This window comes from Pseudophryne corroboree, chromosome 12, assembly GCF_028390025.1.
Source record: "Pseudophryne corroboree isolate aPseCor3 chromosome 12, aPseCor3.hap2, whole genome shotgun sequence".
Lineage (NCBI taxonomy): Eukaryota > Metazoa > Chordata > Amphibia > Anura > Myobatrachidae > Pseudophryne > Pseudophryne corroboree.
In genome coordinates this window covers 158,148,533-158,172,311 of record NC_086455.1, presented here as the reverse complement: position 1 = coordinate 158,172,311, position 23,779 = coordinate 158,148,533, and the positions used below count along the sequence as shown (strand labels likewise).

Sequence of the window (23,779 nt, the reverse complement as noted above, 5' to 3'; positions counted from 1 at the left end):
TAAATTTAAACCAATGGTGTATATTAGTTTTAAACTAATAGTTTAATAATGCCTGGGTACTGTTTATAGCTCCACCTAATTGAGAGACGACTATTTTATAAAATTTTCTTGTAGTGTAACAAAGACAACTTAACCTTAAAATACACATAGAAAAATAAAATTATTTATCTCGTCACATGCAAGAATAGCAGCAGCCTCTGTACTACTTACACACTGGGACATGACTCAGGAGGACTCTGTGTGTGTCTCTACCTCTAGACCCAAATGGTTTAGTTGCATAACAGTTTACACAAGATTGAGACACCCAAGCAGGGTCGGAAAGCTCTATCAGTAGCTCATGAGACATGATACTCCTGTGTCTCTGCCTTCACTGCATACTGTCCTGCTCACATTCTGGCTTCTGGTTCTGCTGCTGCTTAAGAGGGAAAGCTAGTGATGTCAGTGTGCTCTTGCCAGGGGGCTTCCTGACAAAGGGGGGCCTGGGGTACAATATGCCTAGCCAGTCTGGCTATGCTGTAGTCTATCACCATCTGTAGATGCTTGGTAAATCCGGCAGCACAGCAGCCCCCATTGAAACCTACGGGGCTGCGACTGATAACGGAAATGGAGAGACAGCAGCAGATAATTGCTGCGGTCCCTCCTTGTTACATCCTGGGGATACTTGATATCTGCGAGTATATGCCATTTGGGGGAATATGCTGCAAAAACACTATAATAAATATGCCCCAGAGACACAAATGCAATTCAGTGCGGGTTGGCCCTGCTTGTAGAAAGACTGAGAAGAGGATTTCTCTGTAAACATCAATAAATATATTAAGACAATTATTCATGCAGGCACTGAACCAAATGGAATTCATTTATTTCATCAGGTCAGGGCATATATGCGTATTCTCTGCTAATAGGCTTAATACACCGCTTCATGAAAAGCAATCAATTCATTTGCAGGTCCTACATCCCAACAAAGCTCTCCGGCTTAATGAAAAGAGACAATGTATAGAGCTAAAACATATCAACCCTCCAATCATCCAGGATAACAAACGCAGTACTTTCTGCTAAAAGACTTGATACATTATTTCACAAATAACCATTTATCTGCAGAGCTCGGGAGCTTTCTGGTTTATCAACAAATATATACAACATATTCTCAAGATAATCTCTGTTATGTACAACGAACTGAAACATCTATTGCAATAAGCCACATTTATTTACGCAGCAATTTCTACTGCTAATAAGGCTTCAGAACTCGTAAGTAGTATATTAAAAAGCAGATGCAGGACATTCTCAGCTGGTATTTTTATTTTATGCCAGATCTTGAACATAACAGATACTTAACATACTGAGACCAAATAGTGCAGCGACTACTTGTAGTAAGGCTCTGAAACGTGCATCCAGTACAATACAACAGAGGGGCTGGTTCGGAACTGGACGTTATAGCACAGCAGCTGCATCTTTGGGCCTAATTCAAACACATTCGCAGACTATACGCAAAAAACAAAGCGTATCAAGGTTAAGGCAGCCTTACGGAAGCGCATACTGGCTGCGGCAGTGGCGATGATGGCGCCATGTTTCTCTGCGTACATGGGGAGTAATTCAGACCTGATCACCGCTGTGCGTTTTCGGACAGCGGGCGATCAGAGGCAGCTGCGCATGCATATGCACTGCAATGCGCAGGCGCGACGGACGGCTGCAAAGCGGATCGCCGACCAGCGACGGGTTTGTGCGAAGGATCCATTTGCACGGGCGTTTGCAAGGAGATTGACAGGAAGAGGGCGTTTGTGGGTGACAGTTTTCAGGGAGTGTTTGGAAAAACGCAGGCAGGACCAAGTGTTTGCAGGAAGGATGTCTGACGTCAAATCCGGTCCCGAACAGGCTGATGTGATCGCAGCGGCTGAGTCCTGGGCTGCGCAGAGACTGCACCAAATCAGTTTGTACAGCTCTGCTACACATGGGATCGCACACTTGCACAGCTAAAATACACTCCCCCTGTAGGCGGCGATTATCTGATCGCAGGGCTGCAAAAATCGCTGCCTGAATTACCCTGATCAAAGCTGAAGGCAGCTACACCCCCCAAAAACAACTATACCACACCTGCATTTTTGCTGCCACTCCTCATTAACTCCCCCAAGCAGTCCCTTTCTATCAATCACTCTGCGATGAAATCCTCTCTGCACGCCCGGTCGCATATACCTTTGCGATTGTGGCACACGCACAGTCTGACGATAAGCGTTATGTTACGTGAACATCGGCTATTGGGGGTCATTCCGAGTTCGCTCGTTATTTTTTTCTCGCAACGCAGCGATTAGTCGCTAATGCGCATGCGCAATGTCCGCAGTGCGACTGCGCCAAGTAAATTTGCTATGCAGTTAGGTTTTTTACTCACGGCATTACGAGGATTTTTCTTCGTTCTGGTGATCGTAATGTGATTGACAGGAAGTGGGTGTTTCTGGGCGGAAACTGGCCGTTTTATGGGTGTGTGCGAAAAAACGCTACCGTTTCTGGGAAAAACGCGGGAGTGGCTGGAGAAACGGAGGAGTGTCTGGGCGAACGCTGGGTGTGTTTGTGACGTCAAACCAGGAACGAAACTGACTGAACTGATCGCAGTTGCCGAGTAAGTGTGGAGCTACTCAGAAACTGCTGAGAAGTGTCTATTCGCAATTCTGCTAATCTTTCGTTCGCAATTTTGATAAGCTAAGATTCACTCCCAGTAGGCGGCGGCTTAGCGTGTGCAATGCTGCTAAAAGCAGCTTGCGAGCGAACAACTCGGAATGAGGGCCATTGTGTACAAACATGCATTAGGCCCATAGTTCTTACTTTCATACCTCTTTCTTTAATATGGTACTTTAAAACATTAAAGATTGCACCTCCCAATCTAGATTATAACAATACAGTGTGTATTATAATAAAAAAAGGACAATTATTTATTTTACGCAATAACAGGGATAAATGGTTCACCTCTTCGAATTATCACTGGTGCAGTGATTCATTTCCATTACAAAATAACTCTACTCAGTAAATAGGTATCAAATGATATTTGCCTGTGACAGCGTGTGGTAACATAGTAAATCAAGGTATGCACTGTAGTAAGAGTGTACAGTAATTCAGGGGGTTGTACAATAAGTCGGGAGGGTATACAGTGAATCAGGAGGTATACAAGAAGTTGGAGGGTGTACAGGGGCCCTCATTCCGAGTTGTTCGCTCGTTATTTTTCTTCGCATCGGAGCGATTAGTCGCAAACTGCGCATGCGCAATGTTCGCAGTGTGACTGCGCCAAGTAAATTTGCACAAAAGTTTGGTATTTTACTCACGGCCTAACGAAGTTTTTTCATCGTTCTGCTGATCGTAGTGTGATTGACAGGAAGTGGGTGTTTCTGGGCAGAAACTGGCCGTTTTATGGGAGTGTGCGGAAAAACGCAGGCGTTGCAGGGAAAAACGCGGGAGTGTCTGGAGAAACGGGCGAGTGGCTGGGCGAACGCTGGGTGTGTTTGTGACGTCAAACCAGGAACGAAAAGGACTGAACTGATCGCAGTGGCAGAGTAAGTCTCGAGCTACTCAGAAACTGCTAAGAAATTTCTATTCGCAATTCTGCTAATCTTTCGTTCGCAATTCTGCAAAGCTAAGATTCACTCCCAGTAGGCGGCGGCTTAGCGTGTGCATTTCTGCAAAAAGTAGCTAGCGAGCGAACAACTCGGAATGAGGGCCAGTAAGTCAGCAGGTGTACAGGAAGTCAGACTGTGTACAGGAAGTCAGGAGATGTACAGTAAGTTGGAGGAGTACAGTAAGTTGGGAGTACAGTAAGCCAGGAAGTGTACTGTAAGTCAGGAGATGTACAGTAATTTGGAACTGTACAGTAAGTTAGGTGTACAGTAAGCCCGGAAGTGTACTGTAAATCAGGAGATTTACAGTAAGTCGGGAGGTGTACAGTAAGTTGGAGGTATCCAGTAAGGCAGGAGGTGTACAGTAAGCCAGGAAGGGTACTGTAAGTCGGGAGATGTACAGTAATTTGGAAGTGTACAGTAAGTCAGGAGGTGTACAGTAAGCCAGGAAGTGTACTGTAAGTCAGGAGATGTACAGTAAGTTGGAGGAGGTGTACAGTAAGTCAGGAGGTGTACAGTGAGCCATGAAGTGTACTATAAGTCAGGAGATGTATAGTAAGTTGGAAGTGTACAGTAAGTCAGGAGGTGTACACTCAGATGGTATGCAGTAAGTCTGATGGTGTACTGTAAGTCAGGAGTTGTACAATAAGTCAGAGGGTGTACAGTAAGTCAGGAGGTGTACAGAAAGTGAAAAGCTGTACAGTAAGTCAGGAGGTGTACAGTGAGACAGTGTACAGTCGGTCAGATGTACAGTAAATTTTATGGTGTATAGTAAGTCAGGAGGTGTACAGTCAGTGTACAGTAAGTCAGTAGGTGTACATGTACAGTAAGTTACGAGATTTACAGTAAGTCTGAGGGTTTACAGTAAGTCAGGTGGTATACAGAAAGTCAGGAAATGTACAGAAAGTCATGACCTACAGTAAGTCAGGAGGTGTACAGTAAGTCAGAAGGTGAGATGGTATACAGTAAGTCAGGAGGTGTACATACCGGAAGCCGGAGTGTGTACAGTAAGTCAGGAGTTGTACAGGAAGTCAGGGGGTGTACATACAGGATGCCAGAGTGTGTACAGTAAATCAGGAGATGTACAGTAAGTCAGGAGATGTACAGTAATTTGGAAGTGTACAGTAAGTCAGGAGGTGTACAGTAAGCCAGGAAGTGTACTGTAAGTCAGGAGGTGTACAGTAAGTTGGGAGCTGTATAGTAAGTTGGGAACTGTACAGTAAGTTGGAGGTGTACAGTAAGTCGGGAGGTGTACTGTAAGTTGGAAGTGTACTGTAAGTCAGGAGGTGTACACTCAGATGGTATGCAGTAAGTCAGACGGTGTACTGTAAGTCAGGAGATGTACCTTAATTCTGAGGGTTTACAGTAAGTTAGGAGTTGTACAATAAGTCAGAGGGTGTACAATAAGTCAGCAGGTATACAGTATGTTGGACAGTGTACTGTAAGTCAGAGGGTGTACAGTAAGTCAGGAGGTGAAAAGAAAGTGAGAAGCTGTATAGTAGGTCAGGAGGTGTACAGTGAGACAGTGTGCAGTAGGTCAAGAGATGTACAGTTAATTGGATGGTGTATAGTAAGTCAGGAGGTGTACAGTGTACAGTAAGTCAGTAGGTGTACATGTACAGTAAGTCACGAGATTTACAGTAAGTCTGAGGGTTTACAGTAAGTCAGGTGGTATACAGAAAGTCAGGAAATGTACAGAAAGTCATTATCTACAGTAAGTCACGAGGTATACAGTAAGTCAGAAGTTGAGATGGTATACAGTAAGTCAGAAGTTGAGATGGTATACAGTAAGTCAGGAGGTGTACATACAGGAAGCTGCAGTGTGTACAGTAAGTCAGGATTTGTACAGGAAGTCGGAGGGTGTACATACAGGAAGCCGGAGTGTGTACAGTAGTAAGTCAGGAGTTGTACAGGAAGTTGGCGTGGGGGGTGCAGGAAGTCAAGAATTGTACAGTAAGTCAGAAGGTGAGATGGTGTACAGTAGGTCAGAAGGTATACAGTAAGTTGGAGGGTGTACAGTAAGTCAGGAATTGTACAGTAAGTCAGAAGGTGTACAGTAAGTCAGGAGGTATACAGTAAGTGGGATGCTGTACAGTAAGTCAGGTGGTGTACAATAAGTTGGAGGGTGTATAGCAAGTCGGACGGTGTACAGTAAGTCAGAGGGTGTACAGTAAGTCAGAGGGTGTACAGTAAGTCAGTTGGTATAAAGTGAGAAGGTACAGTAACCTCTTACAGCTACTCCCGCACTCCAGCCCAGGAAGTCATACTCAGTAATATTATGTGAAATGTACTTACATTCGGGATATATTGGGAACATTAGAAAATGCCCCCTTGGGAATGATGGGAATCCTGGTCTCCACGAGCCGCCTGTGAACAACAAAACATTGTATTAGTCAGGCGTGCCGACTCAGCACTGCAGTGTACAGGGAAATATCAATCTCGGAGAGTCACTGATGGAAATATCTGCTCCATCTTGTAGCTGTACTGCTGGTCATTTATGCACCTTGTAGTAAATGTTTATCTCTCGGGGCGTTATCGGTGTAACCATCTCCCCCCATGGAGGAAATGACTGAGGGGGTCATTCAGATCTTATCGTAGATGTGCTAAATTTAGCACATCTACGATCAGTTACTCAGACATATGGGGGGACGCCAAAACAAAAAACTGCAACAAACGAGCGCCTAATCATCAAAATAAAAAGTGAAAACCAATACGTGTTTCATAGAATTAAATAATCACAATTTTATGTTCCTGATAGTCTGCGCTTGCCGGAATACTATGTGTAGTATTGTGGTGATAGCATAGAAAAAGAACAAACGGCTGCGCTGAATATCAGGAACGAAACATAATGTACAGAGAGCCAACGTAAAAAATAACAATGTTTATTAATAAAACATATAAAAAGATTAATTATCAAATAACCGGTGAATAATATATATAAATATATATAAGAACAATCACTAGACGTGAACTAGTGGTATATTGTAATAACTCAGCTTATTGGGGTGAAAAGTTCCGTGATTCACTTGTTAGATAGTTGATAAATACCAGGTGTGTTGGTAGGATCCTAATGAATTAAAAGTCCCTCAGTTGAAATTGATATTCAATACCTTTCCAAAATGGGCTGGTAAGAGCCGAGCGTCCTCGGCTTCAATGTCCTGCAATGCCCATATACGCTGTGCAGCGGAAAGGAATGGACCGTCTCTCTCACAACCCGGACGTGGCGGCCTGTGCGCTGAAGCCGCTGATGTCGGATGCTGTAGACGGAGGGTGCAGCGGGGACCAAGGAACACCTGGAAGATTTCACCTGAGCTGAGTGTGGATAGGGGGGGACGCACAGGGCCAGTCCGCCCGCATGTCAGGCCCTCCCCCCGCACGGGTGCAAAAGCATCGCACGGTGGCGATGCTGTCGCACCCGCCAAGTAGCTCCCTCCCTGCTGCTAGTATCATCCCTTCCCCTGGTGTAGATGCCTGAGTGTGTCTACAAGAACTGAGCGCCTCTGCACGCTGTAACACTGCCAGTGTTTTGGTAGGCGCCACCATTGGTGTTCCATTGCTCGCCCCATGCACCCTTGCATAAGCCGGATGTAATATGGCGGTTGCTCTACCGGACCACAGCCTCCTATGACTGCAGCTGGGAATGCCGACGCTTTCACTGACACACCCATGATACTCCGACAGTACGCCCTTGAGATGGATGATTTTTGTGCGCACTACTAGTCACCGCACAGGAACGCACATCACTTTTACGCCCCATTTCTGATACCGTTTGTCCCGATCACAACAGCGCCACTGTGCGTACACTCTGGGTAATAGGAGATTTCAGAAATTATCGGACATGCGCAGTGGCAAAAAAAACAACAACACTCAACTGGGGCAGCACGGATGGTGTAATGGTTAGCATTGCTGCTTCCTAGCACATACTGAAGGTTCGATTCCTACCATGGCCCTAACTGTCCCCCCCATAGTGATACAGACAAATCTCCAGCATAAGCCGCAGACAGAAGCCTGGGCCCAGCTCACATTTACGGCGGCCACCAGCTACGTGTATCAGCATTGCGGACTCCAGCGAGGGAACATCGCCTAATTGAGGCAATTATACAAACCCTCCGAGTTCTAGCTTCAGGAAAAGAAAGCCGAGAGTCAGGATAAACACAAGCCAGGAAATTCCAGCTGCATGATCGCACGGATCCCAATACAGCTGATGTAAATAGGAAAGGTATGGGCATAATTGCTTCAAGATGGCTGGCAGTATGTGGCAAAGCGGCACCTGTATTGTCCGGCAGACACCGGCCAGATGGTGAGACTGAAAAAGATATTAGTACAGTAGCTGAGAACAGGGGCCAAAAACAGGGGCAGTATATCTAACGCTCACAGGCATCATTGTTCTGGGACCCCAAGTGTCGCAATGCCATTATACTGGGGCACCAAGTGTCAGTGTGCCATTATAATGGGACCCCAAGTGTCAGTGTGCCATTATACTGGGACCCCAAGTGTCAGTGGGTCATTGTACTGGGACCCCAATGTCAGTGTGCCATTTTACTGGGACCCCAAGTGTCTGTGTGTTATTATACTGGGACCCTAAGTGTTAGCGTTCCATTATACTGCGAGCCCAAGTGTCATTGTGTCATTGTACTGGGAGATGTCAGTGTACCATTGTACTGGGACCCCAGGTGTCAGTGTGTCATTATATTAATGGGACCCCAGATGTCAGTTTGTCATTGTTCTGGGACCCCAGGTATCAGTGTGTAATTGTTCTGGGACCCCAGGTGTCAGTGTGCATTGTTCTGGGACCTCAGGTGTCAGTGTGTCATGTTCTGGGACCCCAAATGTCGGTGTGCTATGTTCTGGGGCCCTTATTGTTTGTGTGCCATGTTCTGGGAACCCAGGTGTCAGTGTGCCATTGTCCTGGGACCCCAGGTGTCAGTGTGCCATTGTCCTGGGACCCCAAGTGTCAGAGTATTATTGTTCTGGGACCCAAGTGTCAGTGTGACATTGTTCTGGGACCCCAAGTGTCAGAGTATTATTGTTCTGGGACAACAAGTGTCAGTGTTTCATTGCCCTGGGACCCCAGGTGTCAGAGTGTGCCATTGTTCTGGGACCCCAAGTGTCAGTGTGCCATTGTACTGGGACCCCAAAGTGTCAGTGTGCCATTGTTCTTGTACCCCAAGTGTTATTGCGCCATTTTTCCTGGGACCCCAAGTGTCAGAGTGTTATTGTTCTGGGACCCCATGTGTCAGTGTGTCATTGCCCTGGGACCCCAGGTGTCAGAGTGTGCCATTGTTCTGGGACCCCAAGTGTCAGTGTGCCATTGTACTGGGACCCCAAAGTGTCAGTGTGCCATTGTTCTTGTACCCCAAGTGTTATTGCGCCATTTTTCCTGGGACCCCAAGTGTCAGAGTGTTATTGTTCTGGGACCCCATGTGTCAGTGTATCATTGTCCTGGGGCCCCAGGTGTCAGTGTGTCATTGTTCTGGGACCCCAGGTGTCAGTGTGTCATTGTTCTGGGACCCCAAGTGTCAGAGTATTACTGTTCTGGGACCCCAAGTGTCAGCGTGTCATTATTCTGGGACCCCAGGTGTCAGTCTGTCATTGTTCTGGTACCCCAAGTGTCAGAGTATTATTGTTCTGGTACCTCAAGTGTCAGTGTTTCATTGCCCTAGGACCCCAGGTGTCAGTGTGACATTGTTCTTGGACCCCAAATGTTATTGTGCCATTGTTCTGGGACCCCAAGTGTCAGTGTGTCATTGTTCTGGAACCCCTAGTGTCAGAGTGTTATTGTCCTGGGACCCCAGGTGTCAGTGTGCCATTGTACCCCAAGTGTCATTGTTCTGGGACCCCAAGTGTCAGAGTGTTACTGTTTTGGGACCCCAAGTTTCAGTGTGTCATTGTCCTGGGACCCCAGGTGTCAGTGTGCCATTGTTTTGGGACAACAAGTGTCAGTGTGCCATTGTTCTGGGATCCCCAAGTGTCAGTGTGTTATTGTTCTGGGACCACAAGTGTCAGTGTGCCATTGTTCTGGGACCCCAGGTGTCAGTGTGTCATTGTCCTGGGACCCCAGGTGTCATTGTGTCATTGTCCTGGGACCCCAGGTGTCAGTGTGCCATTGTTCTGGGACCCCAGGTGTCAATGTATCATTGTTCTGGGACCCCATGTGTCGGTGTGCCATTGTTCTGGGACCCCAGGTGTCAGTGTTTCATTGTTCTGGGACCCCAAGTGTCAGAATGTTACTGTTCTGGGACCCCATGTGTCAGTGTGCCATTGTTCTGGGACCCCAGGTGTCAGTGTGCCATTGTTCTGGGACCCCAAGTGTCAGTGTGCCATTGTCCTGGGACCCCAAGTGTCAGTTTGCCATTGTCCTGGGACAACAAGTGTCAGTGTGCCATTGGCCTGGGACCCCAGGTGTCAGTGTGACATTGTTCTGGGACCCCAAGTGTCAGTGTGCCATTGTTCTGGAACCCAAGTCTTGATGTGCCACTGTTCTGGGACCCTAGGTGTTAGTGTGCCATTGTTTTGGGACCCTAGGTGTCAGTGTGTAATTGTTCTGGGTCAACTGTGAAATGTTATCATTGTTGTCAGGCTGCATACATGTCTTAAAGTTTTCCTGTTCATATTGTGAGGACAGCAGCAGTGCTAATACATTTTGCAGGTAATAGTTTGCAGGATTCTCATTTTCTGAATTAGTGGTAGCTGATGTTAATGATGAGCCATCTGCCCGAGAGCTACAGTATGTCACAACATTAAAAGTGAATATCGTTTTGTCATCATTGGAAAGGAACTGTGACTACTTATAATGCGCCTAACATCTGAGAATCAATGATTTATCCTTAAATGTAAAAAAGTGTGGACACGCTTCCACAGGTATGTAAACAGTCGACAGTATGGGTGGTCTTCAGTATGCCGAATGTCGGGATCCCGACACAGTATACCGGTGCCGGAATCCCGACACCTGGCATACCGACACATATTCTCCCTCGTGGGGGTCCACGACCCCCCTGGAGGGAGAATAAATAGCAAGCCCGCAAGGGGCTCATTTGCGCTCGCCACACTGTCGGTATGCCGGCGGTCGGGCTCCCGGCGCCGGTATGCTGGTCGCAGGGAGCCCGGCCGCCGGCATACCATACTACACCCGACAGTATAATATTGACGGCTGAATGCAGACACAGTAGTAACATAGAAACATAGAATTTGACGGCAGATAAGAACCACTTGGCCCATCTAGTCCGCCCCCTTTTTTTTTTTTATCCTTTATGTAATGTAGTAATGATATAATACTGTACCTATCCCCTTCTACAACAAGCTAGAATGAGGAGCTTTTGTTACAACATAAAAGCTGTATTTCAAGTCGTCAGACATTTGTCCAAATGTTCAAGTGTTGTACGAACATTCGGAGTCAGAAGAGCCGCGGGGCTGCTACGGCTTTAACGTCTCTTGGTTTAGTCGCGACTTTATGATAATGCTAGTATCAGCCCTTTGCCAGCGGGATACGGTCTCTAGGTTGACAGTAACTAGGTCGACACTATCTAGGTCGACCACTATTGGTCGACAGTAACTAGGTCAACAGGGTTTCTAGGTCAACAGGGTCTCTAGGTCGACATGTTCTAGGTCGACAGGTCAAAAGGTCGACATGAGTTTTTCACAATTTTTATCTTTTTTTTAACCTTTTCATACTTAACGGTCCAGGTGGACTACGATTGGAACGGTAACCTGTGCCGAGCGAAGCGGTAGCGGAGTGAGGCACCTTGCCCGAAGCATGGCGAGCCATACGAGGGGACACTGTGCACTAATTGGGGTTCCCGATCACTCTACGAAGAAAACGACACCAAAAAAACATTTAAAAAAAATCATGTCGACCTTTTGACATGTCGACCTAGACCCTGTTGACCTAGAGACCCTGTCGACCTAGTTACTGTCGACCAATAGTGGTCGACCTAGACACTGTCGACCTAGTTACTATCTACCTTCCGTACCACGCCCTTCTTCAGTATGCACTGCTCGACTTCTTAGCAACGTAGACGCATTTGCAGTTGAAACACAACGACCCTTTTCGCAGATAACAGCATTGCGTCCCATTTAGAATCATGCCCAATGTGACTCTAATCTGCAAGTGAGGAGCACTCGTCCCACCATATGAAAGTGATCGCCTTGACGTATCATAGCTTGAAAATGAAAAAGTGATTTGTCCAAACATTCAAAACTTATAAGGAGATTTGAACTAAATGTTTAAGAGCATTTTCTGCAATTTATGCAAGATGAGGAGCATTTTGCTCTAACTTTTATAAGTTGGGTGTACTCTGCCCCAATATTTGAAGCTGATCCGCACAATTTCCTGACAGCCCACTATGAAAAGGACGTTCTCCCGACAAATTGATCATTGGCTGTTTTCTAGAACATTCCAGAATTTACATAGAGCTCTTTGTGCCGACATTGGAGGGTACATCGTACAAAGGTCCCTGTTTGGCAAAAACTGGATGAGTGGGGACAACGGAGCCTCATGGGTTAACATCATCTTTCCCCGCAGTAGACACTCTGAAGAGTAAACACTCCACTAATAGCTGTAGATTTACTTTCCTTGCCAACCTCCTGGAATCTTAGAAAATGGCAGTTTTGTTGTGGGAGAAAAAAAAAAAAGCTTTTGTAATTTCTTGTTCCTTTCTGCCAGCTCTCCAGCTACAAAAACAGAGCATTGGGTGCAGGTATAAAATCCAGAAGCGCTGCCAATGTGGCCAGTAAGAGAACAGCACATAACCACTCACTGCAAGAACACGGGCAGCTCCCAAATATCTCAAGGGATAAAGGAGCAGGAATGTGGCTCAATTAAACTCTCCTAGGTGCTTGCCTCATCCAGCTGGGACGGTGTAACGTAACACCATAGTGGCGCAATACAAAAGGTATATAAACCATATAAACCGGTAAAGAATAAAAAAAACAACAGAAACATTCATAAAATAATAATAATAATAATAATAATAATAATAATAAAACAGAGTTAAAAAATGAAAGCCCATATGTCTGCAGGAAGATCCATTCGCTGATCCATCGCTCCGAGCAGGAGATGTCGGAATGTATAGCGCAGGACTCTCTCCATGACAATGGTCTTATTCAGGGCTAGGGGCCTGCGAGGTACAATGCTCAGCCAGCCATGCAGCCCAATCAGGGGAACTTTGACAAAGTTAAATAAACACCCCAGAGACTAAATAGGAATCTCCGTGGAAAAGGAAATTTCAGCAGCCACAGATATTTCCCTGCACTCAATATAATCACAAACTAGGCAGATAGAATGGTTTGTTGTTAAAATAAACTCTAATCAGCTAAACATCACTTCTACACTGTGAGGACCAGGGGAGAGCTAATATAGGTATAAACAAACTTATAGAACAGTATTTCAGCATGATATAATGATATACATATTATTGCTCTGTTATATATAAAGCACCTACGCATTTGCAGCGCTGTACAGTGGAGATTTGAAATACAGTTACAGTACAGGACAGAACATGGGATGAGGAGTGATGGCCTCGCTTAAAACTGAGTACAAGTTATAACTTTATTAGACTACAGTATATTATGAGGCACTGTAGTGCAGGTTCTCTTTATTAATGTGGGATACCCATCTATGGGGTATATTCAATTGAAGTCGAAAACTGCCGTCTGTCGAAAAGACGGCAGTTTTCGACTTTTTAAGGTCGAATCGTGATTCGACCTATTCAATATTTTCGACAAGTCGATGAATTCGACTTGTCGAAAAGCACATGGATCGGCGGAATAGCTGCCGATCCACGTGCTTGTGTCGAAAACAGGGCCAAAACTGACAGGTTTTGGCCCCCTTTTCGACCATCTCAGTCCGACATCAAAAGATGTCGGAGTGAGATGCGGACCCAGAGGAGGAGAGGGGGGAGAGGCGCAGGGAGACGGGTGACTGCCGCGGGCAGCCAGAGGAGATCAGCGTTACAGCACAGCGCTGCAGCAGGGTGTCACAGAGCCGCGCCGCTCACGGCAGCGTCCACCCGGCTCCAGCAATCTTGCTGGAGCCGGGTGGACACTGCCGTGAGGTCGGGCGGCTGTGTGACACCCTGCTGCAGCGCTACTGTAGCGCTGATCTCCTCTGGCTGCCGGCGGCTCTCCCCCGCTGGTCTCTCCTCCTCTGGGTCACTCATCTCAATTCGACTTGAAAAAGTCGAATTGAGATGAGATTTGAATAGGGGTTGTCGGATCCATTCCGACAAATACATGTCGGAATGGATCCGACTTCAATTGAATATACCCCTATATTGGAGAAGATAAGGCTTATCCCAGTATATGGAAGGTTAGACCCTGCCGGGGAACTGTTCACCAGGTGTCTTCAGCAAAAGACTCCCCATATAGGGGAAAGTCAGTTTAAGAAGGATTGCGGCAGAACATATTCCACATTATAGTTGAGATGTATCAAACCTCCTAGTGAGGACAAGTGGAAGTGTATCCTATAGCGACCAATCAGATTTTAGCTATCATTTATGTAGCACATTCAATAACATGATAGCTAGAACCTGATTGGTTGCTATGGGCAACAACTCAACTTGTCCTCTATAAAAGTTTGGCTTATTGTCTTATTGTTATCAACATCTGAGGAAGACAATAGCAGGGGACAGTCACAGAAAAAAAATGCGTCACTGAAAGTAAGGGGTACTCACAGCCAGGCATATAGCATGTAAAGCTGGGAGCATCACATCGCTCACTCCGCCCACAAAACCATCTAGGGATTGGACATGAGAGAGACAGATCAAGAGCAGGGACAGGGCATGGGAGGGACATAGATCAAAAGCAGGGACTGGGCATGGGAGGGACATAGATCAAGAGCAGGGATTGGGCATGAGAGAGACAGATCAAGAGCAGGGACTGGGCGGGACATAGAGCAAGAGGAGGGACTGGGCATGAGCGGGACACAGAGCAAGAGCAGGGACTGGGCATGAGAGGGACATAGAGCAAGAGCAGGGACTGGGCATGAGAGGGTCATAGAGCAAGAGCAGGGTCTGGACATGAGAGGGACACAGAGCAAGAGCAGGGACTGGGCATGAGAGGGACACAGAGCAAGAGCAGGGACTGGGCATGAGAGGGACATAGAGCAAGAGCAGGGACTGGGCATGAGAGGGACACAGAGCAAGAGCAGGGACTGGGCATGAGAGGGACATAGAGCAAGAGCAGGGACTGGGCATGAGAGGGTCATAGAGCAAGAGCAGGGACTGGGCATGAGAGGGACACAGCAAGAGCAGGGACTGGGCATGAGAGGGACACAGCAAGAGCAGGGACTGGGCATGAGAGGGACACAGAGCAAGAGCAGGGACTGGGCATGAGAGGGTCATAGAGCAAGAGCAGGGACTGGGCATGAGAGGGACACAGAGCAAGAGCAGGGACTGGGCATGAGAGGGTCATAGAGCAAGAGCAGGGACTGGGCATGAGAGGGACACAGAGCAAGAGCAGGGACTGGGCATGAGAGGGACATAGAGCAAGAGCAGGGACTGGGCGTGAGAGGGTCATAGAGCAAGAGCAGGGACTGGGCATGAGAGGGACACAGAGCAAGAGCAGGGACTGGGCATGAGAGGGTCATAGAGCAAGAGCAGGGACTGGGCATGAGAGGGACACAGAGTAAGAGCAGGGACTGGGCATGAGAGGGACACAGAGCAAGAGCAGGGACTGGGCATGAGAGGGACACAGAGCAAGAGCAGGGACTGGGCATGAGAGGGACATAGAGCAAGAGCAGGGACTGGGCATGAGAGGGACACAGAGCAAGAGCAGGGACTGGGCATGAACGGGACACAGAGCAAGAGCAGGGACTGGGCATGAGAGGGACATAGAGCAAGAGCAGGGACTGGGCATGAGAGGGACACAGAGCAAGAGCAGGGACTGGGCATGAGAGGGTCATAGAGCAAGAGCAGGGACTGGACATGAGAGGGACACAGAGCAAGAGCAGGGACTGGGCATGAGAGGGACACAGAGCAAGAGCAGGGACTGGACATGAGAGGGTCATAGAGCAAGAGCAGGGACTGGGCATGAGAGGGACACAGAGCAGGGACTGGACATGAGAGGGACATAGAGCAAGAGCAGGGACTGGGCATGAGAGGGACACAGAGCAAGAGCAGGGACTGGGCATGAGAGGGACGTAGAGCAAGAGCAGGGACTGGGCATGAATGGGACACAGAGCAAGAGCAGGGACTGGGCATGAGAGGGACACAGAGCAAGAGCAGGGACTGGGCATGAGAGGGTCATAGAGCAAGAGCAGGGACTGGGCATGAGAGGGACGTAGAGCAAGAGCAGGGACTGGGCATGAATGGGACACAGAGCAAGAGCAGGGACTGGGCATGAGAGGGACACAGAGCAAGAGCAGGGACTGGGCATGAGAGGGTCACAGAGCAAGAGCAGGGACTGGGCATGAGAGGGACATAGAGCAGGGACTGGGCATGAGAGGGACACAGAGCAGGGACTGGGCATGAGAGGGTCATAGAGCAAGAGCAGGGACTGGGCATGAGAGGGACACAGAGCAAGAGCAGGGACTGGGCATGAGAGGGTCATAGAGCAAGAGCAGGGACTGGGCATGAGAGGGACATAGAGCAAGAGCAGGGACTGGGCATGAGAGGGACACAGAGCAAGAGCAGGGACTGGGCATGAGAGGGACGTAGAGCAAGAGCAGGGACTGGGCATGAGAGGGACGTAGAGCAAGAGCAGGGACTGGGCATGAATGGGACACAGAGCAAGAGCAGGGACTGGGCATGAGAGGGACACAGAGCAAGAGCAGGGACTGGGCATGAGAGGGACACAGAGCAAGAGCAGGGACTGGGCATGAGAGGGACACAGAGCAAGAGCAGGGACTGGGCATGAGAGGGACGTAGAGCAAGAGCAGGGACTGGGCATGAATGGGACACAGAGCAAGAGCAGGGACTGGGCATGAGAGGGACACAGAGCAAGAGCAGGGACTGGGCATGAGAGGGTCATAGAGCAAGAGCAGGGACTGGGCATGAGAGGGACGTAGAGCAAGAGCAGGGACTGGGCATGAGAGGGACACAGAGCAAGAGCAGGGACTGGGCATGAGAGGGACACAGAGCAAGAGCAGGGACTGGGCATGAGAGGGATGTAGAGCAAGAGCAGGGACTGGGCATGAGAGGGACACAGAGCAAGAGCAGGGACTGGGCATGAGAGGGTCATAGAGCAAGAGCAGGGACTGGGCATGAGAGGGTCATAGAGCACGAGCAGGGACTGGGCATGAGAGGGACACAGAGCAAGAGCAGGGACTGGGCATGAGAGGGTCATAGAGCAGGGACTGGGCATGAGAGGGTCATAGAGCAGGGACTGGGCATGAGAGGGACGTAGAGCAAGAGCAGGGACTGGGCATGAGTGGGACACAGAGCAAGAGCAGGGACTGGGCATGAGAGGGACACAGAGCAAGAGCAGGAACTGGGCATGAGAGGGTCATAGAGCAAGAGCAGGGACTGGGCATGAGAGGGACATAGAGCAGGGACTGGGCATGACATAGAGCAAGAGCAGGGACTGGGCATGAGAGGGTCATAGAGCAAGAGCAGGGACTGGGCATGAGAGGGGACTTGGCATGAGAGGGACACAGAGTAAGAGCAGAGACTGGGCATGAGAGGGACGTAGAGCAAGAGCAGGGACTGGGCATGAGCGGGACACAGAGCAAGAGCAGGGACTGGGCATGAGAGGGACGCAGAGCAAGAGCAGGGACTGGGCATGAGGGGGACACAGAGCAAGAGCAGGGACTGGGCATGAGAGGGACACAGAGCAAGAGCAGGGACTGGGCATGAGAGGGACGCAGAGCAAGAGCAGGGACTGGGCATGAGAGGGACGTAGAGCAAGAGCAGGGACTGGGCATGAATGGGACACAGAGCAAGAGCAGGGACTGGGCATGAGAGGGACACAGAGCAAGAGCAGGGACTGGGCATGAGAGGGACGTAGAGCAAGAGCAGGGACTGGGCATGAGAGGGACGTAGAGCAAGAGCAGGGACTGGGCATGAGAGGGACGTAGAGCAAGAGCAGGGACTGGGCATGAATGGGACACAGAGCAAGAGCAGGGACTGGGCATGAGAGGGACACAGAGCAAGAGCAGGGACTGGGCATGAGAGGGTCATAGAGCAAGAGCAGGGACTGGGCATGAGAGGGACGTAGAGCAAGAGCAGGGACTGGGCATGAGAGGGACACAGAGCAAGAGCAGGGACTGGGCATGAGAGGGACGTAGAGCAGGGACTGGGCATGAGAGGGACGTAGAGCAAGAGCAGGGACTGGGCATGAGAGGGACGTAGAGCAGGGACTGGGCATGAGAGGGACGTAGAGCAAGAGCAGGGACTGGGCATGAATGGGACACAGAGCAAGAGCAGGGACTGGGCATGAGGGACACAGAGCAAGAGCAGGGACTGGGCATGAGAGGGTCATAGAGCAAGAGCAGGGACTGGGCATGAGAGGGACATAGAGCAGGGACTGGGCATGACATAGAGCAAGAGCAGGGACTGGGCATGAGAGGGTCATAGAGCAAGAGCAGGGACTGGGCATGAGAGGGACACAGAGCAAGAGCAGGGACTGGGCATGAGAGGGACGTAGAGCAAGAGCAGGGACTGGGCATGAGAGGGACACAGAGCGAGAGCAGGGACTGGGCATGAGAGGGACACAGAGCAAGAGCAGGGACTGGACATGAGAGGGTCATAGAGCAACAGCCTGTAACATGACAGTTAGGAGCTGATTGGTTGGTACTTTATCACCTTGCGATTTATCACTCTCCAAGGCTTAATAAATCTGGGCCTAAGTCAGGGTTACCAACTTTCTGGCTGCCCCCTCCGGGAGAGGACAGCCTGCTCGGCGCAGCAGGGGGTGGGTGTGACTTTACATGGGGCATGGTGGGGGCGTGCCTATGTAGCTGAGGCTGCACAGGTGTTGTGGAGCTTGCGGTCGCGTCACAGTGGCCAAGCCCCCGCTATACAGTGCCAATATTACAGGCATTGAACAGCGAGGGGCGGGGCTACGATGACGCGATTCAGCAGGAATTTCGTTATCGGATCCCCTTGGACCGCCCACTTATGTTGCAAGTGGGCAGTCGAGGGGGGGGGGGGGTGAGCTGCGACGCTGCGTGACACTCGCCCACCTTTCCAGGCAGGGGGGTGGGCGGGAGGAGCACCAGATCTTTGGGAGCCTCCCGGCCATTCTGGGAGGGTAGGCAAGTATGGCCTAAGTGTTGAACGCATTCAGACTCTCCATGGGGTAAGTGGACTCAATATACAGAGTTTAGGGCAAGTGGGTGGCGATAATCAGATAAGATACAGAGTGGGAGGGGGACTGTGCCATTCTGAATGGTAAGTTGGTCAGTTTTGGGAAAAAAGGGACATTACAGCTCAGGGGCAAATCTTTATAGCCTAGAACTGTCTCCTAAAAATAGGGACAATTAGGGAAATTACAGATCAACAGGAAACTCATCTTTATCAACAAACTGATCTGTATCAACAATCTGTGTTACACCGATGAGCCCACTTATACTGCATAAATAAACCTCAATATCTTCAGCTCTTGTTTACCATGTCCCTTATTCACCAACTCACTGTTGCCATCTAATGGAAGCAAGCAGTATTGCTCATTCTGAATTCGGTGTATGGGATATAGGCCCTCATTCCGAGTTGTTCGCTCAGTAATTTTCTTCGCATCGCAGCGATTTTCCGCTAATTGCGCATGCGCAATGTTCGCACTGCGACTGCGCCGAGTAAATTTGCTATGCAGTTAGGTATTTTACTCACGGCATTACAAGGTGTTTTCTTCGTTCTGGTGATCGTAATGTGATTGACAGGAAGTGGGTGTTTCTGGGCGGAAACTGGCCGTTTTATGGGTGTGTGTGAAAAAACGCTGCCGTTTCTGGGAAAAACGCGGGAGTGTCTGAAGAAACGGAGGAGTGTCTGGGTGAACGCTGGGTGTGATTGTGACGTCAAACCAGGAACGAAACTGACTGAACTGATCGCAGTGGCAGAGTAAGTCTGGAGCTACTCAGAAACTGCTAAGAAGTGTCTATTCGCAATTCTGCTAATCTTTCGTTCACAATTTTACTATGCTAAGATTCACTCCCAGTAGGCGGCGGCTTAGCGTGTGCACTGCTGCTAAAAGCAGCTAGCGAGCGAACAACTCGGAATGACCACCATAGGGGGTAATTCCAAGTTGATCGCAGCAGGAAATTTTTGAGCAGTTGGTCAAAACCATGTGCACTGCAGGTGGGGCAGATGTAACATGTGCAGAGAGAGTTAGATTTGGGTGGGTTATTTTGTTTCTGTGCAGGGTAAATACTGGCTGCTTTATTTTTACACTGCAAATTAGATTTCCGATTAACACACCCCACCCAAATCTAACTCTCTCTGCACATGTTATATCTGCCCCCCCCCCCCCCCCCCCCCTGCAGTGCACATGGTTTTGCCCAATTGCTAACAAACTTGATGCTGCGATCAACTCAGAATTAGGCCACTAGTATGCAGTGAGGATGACCTACTAATATTGGGGGTCATTCTGACCTGAATGCTCGCTGCACTTCTTCGCAGCGATCAGGTCAGAACTGCGCATGCGCTGGCGCTGCAGTGTGCCGGCGCATGGCTGACAGCCGACGACTGTTGTTGCCTAGCAATCGCCTCTGCCTGATTGACAGGCAGAGGCGGTCGCTGGGCGGGAGGGGGCGGCACGGTCGCCATTTTGCAATGGCCGGACTATGCGGGAGGGGGGGGGGGGGGGAACCGATGTCACACGCAAAAGCTGCGCTGGCCGGGAGCTAATCCTGAAGTACAAAAGCATTGCCGCTGTGCGATGCTTTTGTACTTCGGCGACGGGGCAAGGACTGACATGGTGGGTGGGCTAGCCTTGTGCTGGGCGTACCCCAGCATGTCAGTGTTCCTCATCGTAGCTGTGCTAAATTTAGCACAGCTACGATCAAGTCGGAATCACCCTCATTATTCGAAGAAGAGACAAATGTCAATGCATATTGTAGCAATCAACAATGAGCTTTTTCCGTCTATAGCCAGTGAGACAATAAAAGCAAATGACTGGTCACCATAGTTCCAGTGAAGATTTGCTCCTTTCATCAGTTAGGGAATAACCCTCGGTACTGTATGTGTCTTCTCTCTAAATTGTAATTTCCCTGAAAGTCACATTCCAGCCTTATAGAGTCAGAGTGAGTAGATTACAGTGTACATGTGAATTCCGAGCAGCAGACGGCTGCACTGGTTAAATGTCATTTAATTAGAGGAGTCTTCACTCTGCATCAGGCATCTGATAGTGGAGCGGCCGCATCTGTCGTAGCTTCCAGGGACTGTTTGCTGCGGAGAAAATGTATCTGAATTCTTTGTAAGGATATTCATATTCTTATCCCAAGCATGTTTAAATTGCTCTACTGTCTTTGCCTCTACCACCTCTGATGGGAGGCTATTCCACTTATCCACTACCCTTTCTGTGAAGTAATGTTTCCTTAAATTTCCCCTGAACCTGCCTCCCTCCAGTGTCAGTGTATGTCCTCGAGTTCTAATACTCCTCTTCCTTTGAAGAATGTTTCCCTCCTGAACTTTGTTAAGACCCTTGATATATGTGAAAGTTCCTATAATGTCCCCCCTTACCCTTCTCTCCTCCATACTATACATGTTAAGATTTTTTAGTCTTTCTGGGTATGTTTTGTGATGTAGGCCATGCACCATTTTAGTTGCCCTTCATTGTACACTCCCTAATGTATTTATATCCTTCTGTAGATATGGTCTCCAGAACTGGACACAGTATTCCAGATGGGACTGTACCATTGACCTGTACAGTGGCATTATCACTTATTTTTTCCTGCTACTGATTCCTCTCCCTATGCAACCAAGCATCTGACTTGCCTTTCTCATTGCTTTGTTGCATTGCTTTCCTGCCTTCAAGTCACTTGAAATAGTGACTCCTAAATCCCTTTCCTCCTCAGTAGTTTCCATTATTGTACCCTTGATACTATATTTAGCCTTTGGGTTTTTGAGACCCAAGTGCATGATTTTGCATTGTTTAGCATTAAACTGTAATTGCTACGTTCCTGACCATTTCTCAAGCCTACCAATGTCATCAATCATTTGTTTGACCCCTCCCGGTGTGTCTACCCTGTTGCATATCTTTGTATCATCTGCAAAAAGGCATACTTTCCCTTCAATACCATTTGCAATGTCACCAACAAAGATATTAAAGAGAACTGGTCCAAGTAGAGATCCCTGGGGTACTCCACTTGTAACATTTCCCTCCATAGATTGCACTCCATTTACTACAACTGTCTGTTTACTATCCTGCAACCAGGTTCTTATCCATTTAACTGTTTTATAATCCACCCCTATGCTTTCAAGTTTATTTAGCAGTCTGCTATGTGAGACAGTGGCAAATGCCTTACTAAAGTCTAGATATGCTACATCTACAGCTCCCCCTTGATCTATTATTTTCGTCACAGAGTCAAAAAAGTCAATAAGATTTGTTTGGCATGATCTCCCACCAGTAAATTCATGCTGTTTTGGATCCTGTAAGTTGTTTGATTTAAGATATTCCACAACTCTTTCTTTTTATAGTTTTTCTATTACTTTCCCTACTACTGATGTAAGGCTTACTGGTCTGTAGTTACTTGCTTCTTTCTTGCTTCCACTTTTGTGCAGTGGAACTACATTTGCTCTTTTCCAGTCCTCTGGAATGGCACCTGCATTTAGTGACTGGTTAAATAATTCTGATAAAGGTGTCACCAGCACATCTTTTTGCTCTTTTAGTATCCTTGGGTGTATCCCATCTGGCCCCATTGATTTATCCACTTTTCGTTTTGAAAGTTCCATTAGGACATTCTCCTATGTAAATGTACTTTCATCTACCTTATTTTAATGAATGTCCTTGCAACTTAACTGTGGCCCCTTCCCTTATCCTTTTGTAGTAAATACTGAGCAAAAATAATTATTTAGGTGATCTGCTATTGCCTTGTCTCCCTCCACCAAATGCTCACTCTCTGTTTTAAGTCTTATTATTCCTCCATTTGATTTTCTCCTTTCACTTATATACTTAAAAAAAAGGTTTTGCCCCCTTTATCTACTGACTGGGCCATTTTCTCCTCAGATTCTGCCTTTGCACGTCTGATCACTTTCTTAGCATCCTTCCGTCTGTCAAGATACACTTCTTTGTCGTCATTATTTTGAGTCTGTTTGTATTTCCTAAACGCCATCTTTTTTTGCTTTCACACTAGTTGATACTTCTTTTGTGAACCACATTGGCTTCCTTTTCCTGGTGCTTTTCCTAACCCTTTTGAAACAAAGGTCTGTTGCCCTTAGTATTGCACTTTTTAGTTTTTCCCACCTCTCCTGCACTCCTTCCAAGTTCCTCCAGTCCGCCAATTAATCACTTAAACATCTCCTCATTTTTGCAAAGTCAGCATTTCTAAAATCCAACACCTTTGTTTTTGTGTGACAGGAGTTGGATCCTGTCTTTATACTAAACCAGGCTTTTTCAACCAGTGTGCCGTGGCCAGTTGCAAGGTGTGCCGCGGAGCCAGAGCAGCTTCCTGCACATTCAGAGTGAACTGTTGGCCCGGGCTCTTCTTAGAGGATCAGTCGTGCTTCGGCCGTGACCTATGCCTTGAAAACGGTGTGATATCATAGGTCACGGCCACCGCGTCTCACCAGCCAGCCCACCTGCCTGCATAGACATCTTCCAGTTCCCGCCAGCATACACAACTTTCCTTGCCCACCCACATCCACACCTGCCTGACCGCCCGCTGCTCAGTATTCGCAGAACTCCACTATGAACAACCACCGCCACTGAGGGACAGGGAGAAGGACAGCTGATCATAATATTTGTTATTTTATTTCTCCTGTGGGGAAGAATAGGATTTCAGTAGGATTTATGTGGGGAGAATAAGAATTTATGGGGGGAACAATGTGAATAATTCACGTGGGGAGCAATAGGATTTATGTGTGGAGAAATGTGATTGATTTATGTGTGGAGCAATAGGATGTATGTAGGGAGCAACATGATTTATGTGGGGAGCAATGTGATTGTTTTTCTGTGTAGGACAATGTATGTGTGGATTTTTTTTTTACTGTGAGGGCCAATGTGTGTGTGTTTTTTTTTTTTTTTTCCCTGTGGGGAACTGATGGTGTACCATGGCAATTTTCAAATATTGTTCGGTGTGCCGCGAGTAAAAAAAGGTT

The 23,779-nt window shown here is 48.1% G+C and overlaps 1 protein-coding gene across 1 annotated transcript in view; it reads right to left on the bottom strand.

Moving 5' to 3' along the window:
- The window catches only part of TSHR (thyroid stimulating hormone receptor), a 162,685-nt gene that overhangs the window by 72,431 nt on the left and 66,475 nt on the right, over positions 1–23,779 (bottom strand). Inside the window, 1 exon segment of the mRNA XM_063948223.1 lies at positions 5,889–5,960. Within this exon segment, the coding sequence (XP_063804293.1) occupies positions 5,889–5,960 (72 nt within the window).